This window comes from Temnothorax longispinosus, chromosome 2 (assembly GCF_030848805.1).
Source record: "Temnothorax longispinosus isolate EJ_2023e chromosome 2, Tlon_JGU_v1, whole genome shotgun sequence".
NCBI lineage: Eukaryota > Metazoa > Arthropoda > Insecta > Hymenoptera > Formicidae > Temnothorax > Temnothorax longispinosus.
In genome coordinates this window covers 23267217-23281810 of record NC_092359.1, presented here as the reverse complement: position 1 = coordinate 23281810, position 14594 = coordinate 23267217, and the positions used below count along the sequence as shown (strand labels likewise).

At 35.3% G+C, this 14594-nt stretch overlaps 1 protein-coding gene across 1 annotated transcript in view; it reads right to left on the bottom strand.

Moving 5' to 3' along the window:
* The window catches only part of Invadolysin (leishmanolysin-like peptidase, invadolysin), a 281796-nt gene that overhangs the window by 34755 nt on the left and 232447 nt on the right, over nt 1–14594 (bottom strand). The window contains exon 5 of the mRNA XM_071771249.1: nt 5401–5483. Within this exon, the coding sequence (XP_071627350.1) occupies nt 5401–5483 (83 nt within the window). The remainder of the gene's footprint in view (nt 1–5400; nt 5484–14594) is intronic.

Here is a 14594-nt window from a genome sequence, read left to right as displayed (position 1 = left end):
CAATACAAATATAGACACAGAAAAAAGTGTTAAATCAAGATTTATATATACTTGTATATAAGCAAGAATCTCTATAATCTCGAAATGAGATATAAATTGTGTTAAACGAAGAAAACTTGTTTGAATAAAGGTATTTATATAGTTTAATCAAGAAAAAAAGTTGAAATAAAAAGTTGAAATTCTTATTATAGTCTTGCTTATATACAAGTATATAAGTCTTGATTTAACACTTCTTTTTTCTGTGGATTTGTCTAAAGAAATATAAATTATAAAATTTATAATTTATAGCTTATATTTTCGAACAATACTAATTGTAAGTGTTAAAAAATGATTGATAGTCCAATATTCTTTATTAGAAATGCAAATTATGATATCAGGAAAACATAATTAGTAGCGTGCATAGTACGCGGTCACACAAAAAGTAGGAAATACCGAAAAAATTGCCCTAATTGCAAGATATACAATTCGCGTTAGCGCGTACGCCCGCAGGGGCATTCTAATTAATGCTATTAGCGGACGTTAACGCGTTCCATCGTTACGTGAGATTTATGTTCGACGCGAAGTAATTACAGCTTGCTGCTAGGATTCAGGTTCCCTAGATACTAGCCTAAATACAGCCGCCTTAAATATAAAATTACTACCGCTGTTTCATTGTGTCGGATGGACATAAATATGTGGTCACCACTACATTTTTCTTTTTCATTTATCTCTATTACTAATAGATATGAATAATATACATATCGTACTAATAAAATGTACTTTACAAAGCGAAATATCTCATTTTTCATAAATTAACTGTTCTAAATGTGTTTTGCATATGTGACAACATATAGTTTTACGTTTTACATATATATTTTTTAAATATACCATGTAAAAAAGCAACGCATTTCGAAAAAAAATTTATTGATGAAAGTTCATTATTCTATGACTAATAATTGTAAAAGACTCTCCTACATATAATACACTGAAATGTACTACATTTTATACTTCAGATAGAATAAATGCAGAAACAACTAAGAGAAAATACGATATTGATCGGTTAGACATAGCAATGCGAAAGCTTGAACAATATTTCAAACGACAATGGGTAATGTCTCTATCGAAGACCATAGTACTCAGATTTGTGCGCATTGTTTAGATACGGACAGATCCTGCTCGCATGATCCAAAGCACAAAGTGAGAGAGAGAAGGGGGGGGGACAGAAGGAAGGAGAGAGAGAGAGAGAGAGAGAGAGAGAGATAGAGAGAGAGATAGAATGCAAGCTAAACCGCTTCCATGCAAACGCGGCTAAAGAGGCTCTCAAAGCATCTTCAATCGGCAACTCAATGCACGGTCCGGAAGTGCATTAAAGCGTTACAGTCGTTATGCCGTAATATCGCGTTATGTAAACGACCCGCGAATCATCCTCCGCAATCCTTGCCCCTTACCGACCATATCGTAGCGCGCATTCGACCGATAAACGTTACACGCGTGCTCGCCCCGTTTAAACGCAACCTCTCTCTCTCTCTCTCTCTCTCTCTCTCTCTCTCTCACTCTCTCCCTCTCTTTCAAATCAAATCTCCTTTGACGCGTGCCCGACGCAATCCTGCGCTTGTATACGTAGGCGCCCCTGTGCACAGGTTTCATTTGATCCGATTTCACTCTGCATTCTGAGCGACAGGCATTACATTTACCTTTTGTGAAGACCGACACGAATTAATGTGCTGCCCGTCCATAATCCGGGATACATTGTACACGATATTTCGACGCGATTAATCTTTGGAAGGAAGGGAATTGCAAATAAATAATGCAATTTTCTTAACATCTCATGAAAAATTGCGTGTTTGTAATATATTCATTTTTGTTCTATAAAAAAAAAGTTCTATTTGAAGATAATTTTATAAAAATTCTGTAGCAACTTACATTATAAATCGTGCAGAAATTATATTCAGGCTCAGGAATAATTAACAATGAGGCAGTTTTTCAATTAAATTTAATACTAAAGTATCTATCAAATTTCTCATAAATAAAATTTTTATAATAAAAAGATTTTTGCATCTAAAAGATTGTTAATTTTTTATATAAAGATAAGATATGTTCATGAAAAATTGCTTCTTATTCCGTGGTTCTATTGTAAATTATATCTTTTAGATGGAATAACTTGAGAAATTGTTGCAACTACTTTAATCTTATATCAAAGTTAAAAAAAAAAAAAATAAAAGGAGAGAAAAGATTTTCAACATTGTCGATGAAAATAACAAAACGTTTTAAAGTCCATGTCAACGACATTGTATCTTATTGATACTTATATTATTTTCTGGTACTTGCCATGGTTCTACAACCTTCCTTTGTTACGGCAGAAATCGTTACAGCTCTATTGTTACTAGAAATATACATAAACCGTTTCTGGCACATTGTGTACAATTACAATACTCTGTTCGATATTCCTTTCTTATTGTAGCGCAAAGTTAACCCTGCTAAAGCAATCTTTTCCCGGTTTATTGTACTTATACATTCCCTTCATCAAAAATGTAGTGTACGCGACTAGCGTAAAGGACGACGTCATTCGCACTTTCGGTTTTCCGGAATTTGACATCTCCATTCGCGTGGATACTCGATCAACTCTATTGAACGTACTTTAATGGCAAATGTCTTATCTCCGGTTTGCACCACAGCCGTGACGGGAAATAGTATATAATGATACATAGAAGATCGATAAACGTGCAAAGTTTTTCGCGAGGAGGCAGCTGACACGCGAAGATTACCACGAGTTCCCGCCTGGATTTTTATTGGCAGCAATAGAAACGAAAGTTGGCAAGAGATTGATGTATGTGCCCTAGAATCGAACCCACGTTTCTTCTTGTCTTATTTTAGTTCACGCATTTCTCTGTATTATATCCGGCACCCGGTTTGCGCCTCGACCTATCTCTCGTAAGCTCTCTTCTCTTTTATTCTCTGAACGTCAACACTATAAGGATACGAAATATACGCTTGAGCTCGATAAACTAAAGAAAGTCGTGCTGCGCACGTCCATTCCAATCGATCGAATTTGCACTGGCCACAGCTTAAGCGGAGGGTGGCCATCCCTCGCGTAATTTTCACCCTTAACACCCTTTGCTTGCGGCAGCAGTGAATACCGGAAGCGTAAAGCTTTTTTTGAGCGGGATATCCGTAGGCTTAGATGGGGGAATAATCGCTCCATTATCAAGAGTATTGTCTATACCGGCGCTGATCTCAGGCTGAAATGATGCATTTAATGTACAAGCAATGTTTATAATTTCACATTGAATGAGAGAAAGGAATAAGAGCGAGAGGTAGTAAATAGAAGAAAAAATGTGCATAAATATATATGAACGCGATCTGTTTCGATAAAAAAATATACTCGAGGAAGTGCAATATACTCAATGAATTTAATACATCGAGAATAAGATGATCGCGTGCAATAATATTATATTATAATAAATAATAATAATGAATGACATGGAAATCAAGAAATCATACACGCGAGAGATTTAAACAGATAAACGAGATAAATTCCTGAACACATTGTTTATTTGACTATAAATTTATCTTACCTATACTAAATTATTCTTTTAATTATTTTTAATTAAATCGCTAAATTTGCAAAGATATTTTAAAGTTAATTTTCTACACAATAAAAAAACAATTATTTCATAAAAATTGTTTTATAACATATCTCTGGCGATAAATATCTTAAATTTAAAACATCAAAAAGGTTACAAAAATGTAAAGTTCTTTCTTTCCTCAAGTTTCCAATCCGCAACACAGTTGTTGCTTTACTGTTATGAGAACGTTCCATTTACGAGAGCAAAGTGATATCCCCGATGCAAGAAAGCTTAGTATCTTGAGTTACACACTTTTGCACTGAGTCATCCACATGCTAGGTAATCACAGAAAACTCATAGCTACACTGTCTTCGCGAATGGCTGTTCACGCGAGACAATTCGCACGTGGTTTCGGAAATACGTGCCAACATCGCGGCGAAAAGTCATGCCTCGTTAGAAACACGGGAGGAATGTAGAGCCTGTTTACAAGCGCAGAAAACCACATAACTATGCAGTTATGTGTACACGCACGCGACTTTATGTCCATGCACTTCCATGTGTTCTATTTATCTGGTCGGCGGACACGGATGCATTAATTTAGGTTGCTAGCGTATCTGCGGCCAAACTACTACGCCGGCTACCGCGTCCGGAAAAGGGTCGAGAACGAACGGCAAACATTTATCTCTTTCCGATGTGTCTAGCAACATAGCCGATGCCGACATGTTGCTGTAAAAAGACTTCGAATATATCAACTATTCATGTGTGGGAAATTTCATATCTTCCATGGATTTTTGGATATGACGAATTCAATTTAGGTGGCACTTGCATTTTTAGAGAACTATAAAATCTCATAAAGTTGCTTAACAATAAATAATAATAAAATATAAATAAAGAAAAATAAAAAAAGTAATCCGATTTAGTCTCTCCAAAGAAAAATTTAAAATGAAACGTTGAACAATTTACTCCTCATCGCTGTGTCGAACAATCACTTTTCGAAACGAACGTTATTTTATCGCATCAGCAACATATTGGATCACGACAAGTATGCACGTCACAATGCTGCAAGACCATAATAACGTTAGTACGTGTTTCTACAGTGGTAAATCAGACGAACGGTTATGCGAACACGCAAATACGTGCGATACATATTCACATGCTTTTAGCTTAGCATCTTGGTATCTATGCAAATAAACGCTATGACTGCAGCCATGTACGTGAACATGTTAAAATAAAAGAATGCAAACGGTCTTCGGTGCGGATTACACTATCTAGCATTAATATTCTTCCTTCATTTCTTTTTATTTCCGCTACTTCTTTGTCTTAAAAAAGTTTGTTTTCCAATCATTAATATTTTGTTACTATAATACCTAATGGAATACAATACACTTATATAACTTCTGCCTAAAACTACTTGCCCAAAGCCTTATAAAAAATAGTTACAAATTATGAAGTCTCTTAAAAAAGTATTTAAGATATTAATATTCTATTTTTTTTGCCTACTAAGGCTACGTTCCAGAACCACGCTCTTAGCGCTATAAGCGTGCTCTGTTCTTGTTCAATTTTCTGTAAGTAACAAAGATAGAACGATGCTTGAGCGTTAAGAGCGTGGTTGTGGAACGCAGCCGAAATAAATGTTTCCAAAGAACGAAAAATATGAGCTATAAATGTAAATAATTAATATGGTAACTATTTATTAATGATATAATGATTTAATGTCCTCTTCTAAAGCATTATGATAAGTATTCAAGTTGAAAAATTATCACTCAGTATAATCAGGAAAAGTGAAACATTGTCTAATTAAAATCGCGATCGGCTGTAAAAAGAAATAGGATATATAATTAAGTAATATTCTTACCTGTTCAATCTAATGGTGCTCTTTGTCTCTCGCACCATCAATGCTCGTTCCCAAAAGTGCACAGCCTCGGGTAAAATAGTATTCTAAAATCAAACGACAGACAAATTTTGAATAACACGAGGATTTATGCATATATTACGCGACACGTCGAACATCCAATAGACAGAAAAATACGCGATACATCGAACAATCGAACAAATCAAACAAAAATGTACATAAGCGCGTTACATGTACACAACTAATTTTAACTTAAAACATCTTCGCTCGAGAAATGTGTGCCAGCAACAAAAAAATCTAAATCTCTTGCGAAAAATATCATCGCTGATTGCGTTATCACTGCATAGAGAATGAGGATAACAGAACCATTACGCAACATTCTGTATTTAATATATATTCTGCTCTCTGTCTGCGAAACGGCTGTGGCCAAGCAAGACCGCGAAAACATAACGCGGACGAAATCGCGTACAGCGAACGAGCGGAATGGACGCGATGAAAAACACCGAAAGAATGAAATAATCCAAGCTCGCAGATGGAAAAAGCGCCCGGTCTGATTTTATGAAGTTTCGCGGGCATGTAACAACAAAATTACTTTCTATAATGCGCCCTTCTATAATGTACGCGCAATCACGGTCTTGTGAGAACGCAATGCTTTTCAGAGTTAATCCTGGCCAAGGGTGTCGGATTGTGCGCGATTTTTAATTCCGACATTCGCCACTACAATTCGGACGTAAAAAGTCTAACGTCGATTCCAGAGCAACACGTCCCTTTGTTCTACACATTTATCATGGTTATACACAATGAGTAATCACAGTCCTCTATGTTGAATAAAATATCTGACGAAATTATTATAATTATTATAATTACTGTAACGTTTTTCACAGGAAGGATATTTTTTTGCACCATATATAAAAGACTAATAAAGTGTTAATAAAAGGTATCCCAAGAATAAAGTAATTCTAATATAGAATTAACAATTTGTGTGTGATTTTATATAAACAAAGTGGAGTTCGATATGCGAATATATTGGAGTTTGTTTTTATTATAAAATTTGCTCAAATGTAATATTCAAAGTAACAGAAAAAAGTATAAAGGTGAGAAAATTCTCCGAGGATACGAGACTAAGGAGAAGGAGAGAAAACTCATCTTGCATAACGTACTTCGAAATAATTATAAATGTCTACAACCGACAAGTCTCACAATCAGATATTTTTCGTTACGTTTTTTTCCCTCGAAATGAGACATTACATCATTTTATACCTCTTAGTGAAACAGTGATAATTGTCTGTAAGAAATAGAAATGTCTAGACACATATTATAAATATTACAGTTTCATCAAGATATTCGAAGACCATGAAAATTCACAAGCTTTGTAAATTTCTGATCCTCTTATAGTCTCTCTATTTAAGATATTTTATACGTAATTTCGATACAAAGTGGCCAGGGGCCTTATTATCTTGCCATGAAACACAGAACTCAACTTTCAGATAAAGATAAGCGAATAATAAACATAAAAAAGATGTATTTTTCATATCATTAGAAAAATCAATACAATGAAGGCAGTGCTTCTTTTCTTTCTAGCGCCGTTTCCTTATTTCGTTAAAATATGTCGAAGAAGAAGAAGAAAGGAAAAAATGGGGCGCATTACTTTCGACTATCTTAAACAAATGATCGTTACCGCCTGAGAACATGCGATTAAACCAATGGCACGCGCAGAGAGAAAATTTTACGTTCGAACAGATGCACACCATTAATATCGGCGTAGTGGCGAGCGCTTGATAATTAAAACAGACTCGAATGCGTAAGCGGTTAATTTTGTCTGCAATTATTTTTCACTGATTGCATCGTGGAAGGAGACGAGCCGTTAACAGTCTCGTGTCCTTCCATTACATTTTCTTCCTATCTACAGGCATTGGGAGGGAAAATAAACTGTCGCATTGCCAGGAAATTATGATTCGAAACCGATATTCCATTTGTGATAATAACATAAAGCCGTTTCAGAAAATAACAGAGAGATTTTATCGCGGCAAAATGCAATATTTTAATGTGAATAATGTTTAAACAGCAGTATGATGGTCAGGGTATAAACCTTGTCAGAAAAAACGTAAAATAAAATTCACGGAGACAGAGTCGACAGACATATACATTCCAATATCCATGGAAATAAACAAAAACTAAAATACGCAAAAAAGATTTCTGTTAGCACACGTCATATGCAATATGCCTGTTTTAAATCATCACCAATCATGATAAATTTTATTACGTAAAATATTGAAATGTATTTTTTGGCTTTATTTATCACAAATATTAAATTATATTCTAAGATATAATTAATACCTGCCAAAATTCATCATTCCTAAATGACTTCTAAACATAAACTAATTATACTGATATCTTGTTAGTAATTTTTACAATTATAATTAATATGTTAAAACGTATAAAGAAGAGTTTCATTAATTGGTAGCGATTAATTTACAACTTATTTATTCATCTTTATACTTTATACATCGATTGCTAATGAAATTGTATTGCAACTTTTTGTATTTATATAAACTACTCAGAAAAAAAATGTAAAGTTTTTTTCCTGGACAATAGAATTCAGACAACAAAAATGAAATACTTATATCTATATGTAGAGTTGTATCTTAATAAAGATAAATAGTTCCATAGACATCAGAAAAAATTATAGAAACAGATTCTTGGTTACATTGCTGAAATGGTAAAGAAGGTATAAGAAAAATTAAAATCGTATTGAGAACAAAATAATGGCATTTTAAAAATATAAAGCTTTTCTACAGATTTCTTTTTCACATAAAAAAACTAATACAGGATATTTATACATGCAAAATAGAAATAAAGAATCGTCTTTAGATAGGGAATAAGTTATTAAATGAGTTCGGCATGTGTTTCCTTTAATCTCTTCCCCAAATATATTGGTCCGAGATTAAATATTTTGTAAATTAGTTCAATCAAGCTACACGTATATATATATAAATATATTTTGAGAAATATGTGTATATAAAATAGAAGTATTATAATACTTCTATTTTATATACATATAGATATTCTACTCTGATTTGTTTTTTCAATTTGTTTTTTAAAAATAATTTTACAGCACACACTAAAGAAAATTATTCCCATATATATATATATTTCTATATACATTCCTTTTGATTATATATATATTATTCTCGTATATTTCTATTCTCGCGTACTTGTATTCCTATATATCTCAACCAAGTATACCGACCTAAACGTACGCGTAATCTTATCTTTTACAGGCTTTTACCGAACAACGGGGAAACTATCGTCGCCGATTGTATAAAAACGGTTCGTTGCGTTTCATTTTCGCGAGTGTCGTTCGAAGTCGTCGGATTATTCGGAATTCCGTCGTTTCTCTGCCGTCCGAGTCCACCGGAAATAATCGAACGTTAATTCGCGTTTCGGGATCGTCGCGTAAAATAAAGTTCTTTTTTTAATAATTAGCATATAACTGCGTCAATTTCCACGTTCTCAGACGTGACGGCTGTCTCGTGCGTGGTCCTGTGCGGAAAGGTGCCAGGATCGCATAACAAGAACTGCCCAGATCATTTGACTTCACTGCGCGTGGAAGGGTGCTACCATGACGTGTCGGTGGCGAGGGGAGATGATCCTCATTGTAGAGAGCTCGCTTTCTACTTTTCGAGGATCTCTCTTCTCTCTGTCGAACACTATTCAACTGGCCACGCGGGGTTAAGTCCTTAATCGGGCAAATCGAGTTAATTGTCCGGCTCTGAACGCGTCGAGATAACGCGGTTATCGCGGGAGATTTTTCCACAAACAAACTCGGTCGTTATTAAATATCGCGCGATTATAGTTATCCGCGTATACGTGTGCCGGTGGAGTTGTGTCGAGCATCGAGGGAACTAACAATCCGAGAGGACAGCCTGAGAGGAGGAGGAGAGGCCTGGGAGAGGCATCAGGCGCCAGCGGAACAACTTTGCGGTAAATATTAATTTTTATTTTGTGCAAGAGTAATTTTTTTTTGTTTATTCTTGAGCCTTTTTATTTTATCATGATTTAGAAATAATAGTTGGAAGAAAAGGAGTAATTTAGTATTTTATAAAAAATTGATTCTTGTAAATATTATTTTCGGAAAATGTGTAATTATTCAAATAAATATCCAATTAAATAGGGTAAACTCGGGTAAGATAGCCATAGAAGAAAGATGGCCAACACATGTTCATTTGATATTTCATGACGAGCTAGATTGAAAGAACATAAGTTGGCCATCTTTCCTCTATGGCCATCTTACCCGAGTTTATCCTAATAATAAAACGTTTGATGCTATATGAATTATCTATGTTTTAAAACATTGAGTTTTTTTTAACACTGTTCTAATATGAATTCTATATTTGTTTGTTACAGAATCAACGTAGCTACGTGGCAGATATAATTCCGCTGTTGCGCATTGGGATTGGTGAGTGATTAATTAACATATCAATTGAGATAACTGATAACTGGATTTTATCCAGTTAAAGTAGTAATATGACGTAAGATCTAATACATCCATATATTTATTGTTATGAAATAGAAGATTTTTTCTTAGTTAGTAATCTAGATAATTATTTTACATCCAATTAGTTTTATATCACTTAAAAATAGTTTTGAATTAATATATTATGTTAAAAATAGTTTTAATAATTTGCAAAATATAAAAAGATGATATCAATTCTAATTGTGTGGGATTATCCCTTTCGGATCTTACGTCATTCATCTGAATGAGAATCTCTGCATGCTTTTGAGATGAGATTCGGCAACGAACCGTTCGAATCGTTGAAAATACGCATATGGGCCTTAAATTCTATCGAATAGCGTGTCTAGCAATTTTCATTCATTTATTTTCAAATTAAAATTTTATTGTATTATTTTGTAAAATTTTATTTTATAAAGTTTATATATATTTGAAAGTTTATTTAATATAAATTTCATAATCGTGATCAAATTTCTCCGAATCAAAACGCTGTCGACATAGAGATCTTTTGCAAATTCAGATTTGTTTTCTATTCCATTATGTATTTTAATTCTTGGATATTTTAATTACTACAAATAAACGCGTGTATTATAAAAAATAAATGCGAAATTAATAACAAAATTGTTATTGTTATTATTAATTGTTAACTTCGTACTTAGATTTAGTTAATGTGATGGCCTCTTCGCGACGCGTTCGTGTCTCGCGCATCATAAAAAAGCGTAAAATCTTACGCTTATTGCCGGCAGCAGCAGGAGTATCCTTGCTGCCGATCTCTGGCTACATGAAGCCAGAATACGGCCAGGTGTTACAAAAGGTAAGTGTACTCTGGCCAGAAGAATGAAGACGAAGAGGATCAAGGTAGGTTGGTGTACCACACCAATCAAAGTAATAAAAAATACAGGTAAAGGTATAAGCCTGTATAAGGTTATCTGTATACGTGCGATACGTATAAATCTCGAGACGGAAAGTCGTCTCGTATTTTTATATTTCGCGTAAATAAAACTCCTAATAAAACTTTTAAATGGTCCCGATTTAAAACCGATTTAAATCCCGATTTAAAATTTACGCACGCTTGTCTAATTTTGGGTAATCGCGGTCATGACTTGAGGTATACTAGATAGAGATACGGGTAGGTAGGAATACGGTTAAAAATTAGGATAAAAATCGGGTAGGTATAAGAAAAACGAATAAGTATAAGGGTACGGGTAGGTAGGGATATGGGGGTGTAATTTTCGACAATAAAAAGAAACTTCATTAATATTATAATTGTAAGAAACTTAAGTAATAAGTAAGCATACAAATAGGTAGGAGTAAAGCGGGAGGGTATGATTCAATAATGAACAAAAATTAATTTTTTTCTAATTTTAAGTAATTCAAGGTCATTTGTGTATAACTGTAATAACATAACGTTCAGAATTATGTATAAAACGATTATGTCGCGAAAATTGTCAATTGTACAAAATTGTATATGTGTAATATAATTAAATTGTACATATCTAATTTGTGCAAACTGGATTACACGAAATCGAAATGCGTATAACACAAAATTTCTTAAATTAAAACGCCATTAAATATTTTCTTTTCTTTCCTTTTTATATCCTTTTATTCAGATTTTAACTTTTAAATATATCAAAAAATCTCTTCATAAATAAATTTAAGAAATTTTTTAAAAATTTGCGTTTGACATTGTCACCAATTTTTATAACGTATAATAATAAGAATTTTTTAAATAAAAATACAAAGACTTCATGCTAAGCTCGTGATCGAATATATTAACTTCTCACTATGAGATTTGACTTCTGTTTTACAGAATCGCGAATGTAGTTTGAGAAAATAGTTACGAGAGTCGGCAGTTGGCATTTTATTGTCAGTTACAAGTTAAAAGTTGCGAAATAAATTTAGGACACTAATTTAGTTCTAAATTAGTTTTTTAAATTTCTTTCGGTATATATTTGTCAAATTTACTATTGCGATTATCACGTTCTTACCGCGTTTCTTATATATAGTCGCGATCGCTGCCTTTGTGATGGGGCTTTATCACTGTCTCTCGCGTCAGGTGAATGCCAGCAAATGCGTGGTTCGTATCAGCGTAGAGTCAAAATAATTTTTATTGTGAAGAGTTATTTCTCGTCAGTTTTCGTGGAATCTATCCGTGACGTTTAGTTAGGTGCTCTGTTGAAAATTGGGGGCTCCCGTTGTAGAAGTGAAATTAATCCCGCATTTTCCTGATTGTTTCCGAAAGCAGTAGTTTTGGCAATGAGTCAATGATGACTACCACGTTTTATAATTATAGAAATTTCGATAAATTTGGCACATACATACATACATACACACATACGCACATACCGACATTTTTTAAAATAGCGATTTTTCGACGTTTTAGGACATAAGGAACACATTGACATCAAAAACTAAAAAAAAAAAACAATTTTTTCTTCTCTCTCGGTTTTTTTCTACCCCTATTTCATATATAATTCATTAACATTTGATTAGATCTAGTTTTATATGCGATCAAAGGTCCATATACGAAGTTTATGAAAACAAAGCTTCCTCTATGAGGAAGCAATTAATTTTTTCGAAAATTAAAACTTCAAACTTTTTGATAAATTAATTCTCTTTGCAAAGCGGAACGGTTAAATGTAATTTTATGATAAATTCATTTTCGTCACGTTTAATTGGCTGCTATAATAATAACGATGGCGTGTTGGGGAAATTGGCTGGTGTATTTAAACAGCGACAAGTAGCGAATTTGCGGAGGAGTGAAATTGTACTGAGCGATGAAACTGTTCATGATGGTAACTTATTTAAGGAAAAAGCAGGAGAAGAGAAGTGACCGCAAGAACGCGGAAAGGGTGGAATACAAAATTGGACGCGGACAGATACAGGGTCCGATGTTTGGAGGCATTTTGCGCCTCGTTACGCTCGATTTCCGCGATGAATAAATCGATACGCGCGCGCCCGGATAAAATATAAGAGAGAAAAACCCCCGACTCCACGACTGGCGGCATTGCTCTCTTTTTGTCTATATATTTTTTTTTCATCGCGTCCTCATCGCGCGGTTGCAGTTGCGGCGCACAGCGAAAAGAGGCAGCTTGCAAGATGGGAAGAGGGATGCGCGACAACCGGCCGATTATTGTTGACAGAGACGACACACGGGTGCTCTCGCAGAATTATTCACGAACCGTCGCGCGAGGCCGAATTCAATTTGGCGTTGCGTCAACGCTCACTAGAAAAAAAGAAGAGATGAAACGAGAACAGCAAGAAAGACGGATGCTGAAAGGGTGGTGGAGAGATCCAACAGAGGCCCGGTCTCTCTCTTGGTTTTTCGGATTCGCAGATCCGGGTCCTGCCGCCGTGCTGCTGGTGGATGGTAGCGCGCTCGCAGATCCCTGGAAACGACCTATTTAACGTACGCGAATGCCAGCTGGTCCCATCGTAGAATCGCGGGCGATTAATTCGGCCTGCTGAATTTTATTTCACGAATCCTGCATGCGTAATATGTCCCAACCGTTTCGGAAAAATACGATTCTAAAAATGAGAGCTCAGCCAACGACCGTAATAATTATTAGCTAGCTCGCGACGTCAGTTCTCGACCTGTCTCATTCTGACAGCGGGAAAAATGATGGACATTCTAGAAAATTTTATACGTGTACAATTCGATGTTGCGATGTTGTACATCTGAAAAGTTTCACATGTAGGATTTTTCACAGTAACGGAAAAGAGAGAAAAGGCGATCTTAGCCGAGTACATCAACGGATTGAAGCGGAAAGGAAAATAATCCGTGCTGAGATCGCATCTTCTCCAAAATCGCTTGCGCGATTTTTATCCGTTACGATGGGATTCTGCTGTAACGTGGATAAACACGGCAAGATACACCTGTCAAAACTCTCGCACTATCGCTCTGTAGATAGTAACACACAAAACAAAATATTATTTTATCTCTCGATATATACACAGGGATCTTCTCTCTTCACCAAAAAAAGGGACAAAATTCTATCGTCATTCGACGCCAATCCGCGAAATATTTTACGCCTAAAAATTCTACAATATTCCATTGGACATATAGCATGAACTCTGAAAAGATGAATTAGTATATCAGACATATATGTGTGTTTTTCTTAATAAACATATCTCGCAATTTAATTTGCAACTATTTAAACGTTTATGAAGTCTAATTCTCAGCAGTTTCAACTTCAACAGAAATCTGGCAGAAAAAAGCTTTGATAATTTTACGTTTAAAATTTCAAAGTTGCGATCAATGACGTTCTTTATCTTGAAACTTCATTAATGAAAGTCGACACCCTCCGACTTGGAATTTCTTTCTTCCTGCTAACGACGTCCGGGCTTTATCGGCCACCGTGTATAGCACACGCCGCGAGAGAAACCGTGTTATAAGTTCCAACGAATTAATTCTCCGGTGGGAAAAGCGCGGCGGTGGCGGCGTCGGCGGGTCCAATTTTTCTTATGGCCGGGCATGAATTTCAGCGCACACTGTCCATTACGCCATGCCCTTTATCCTCGTTAACCGGCATTCCTCTCTCCCGGTGCCTCGTCATGTCCCGTCGAGCGTTCCTCGCATCGCGCGACGGGATGCCGAGCGTCCTTCTCTCCGCGTCTGCCGCGCGCGTCTACGAGTCTCCGCGTCGCGTTTATCACCCCACACAGGAGGGACGACGTTCGCCTT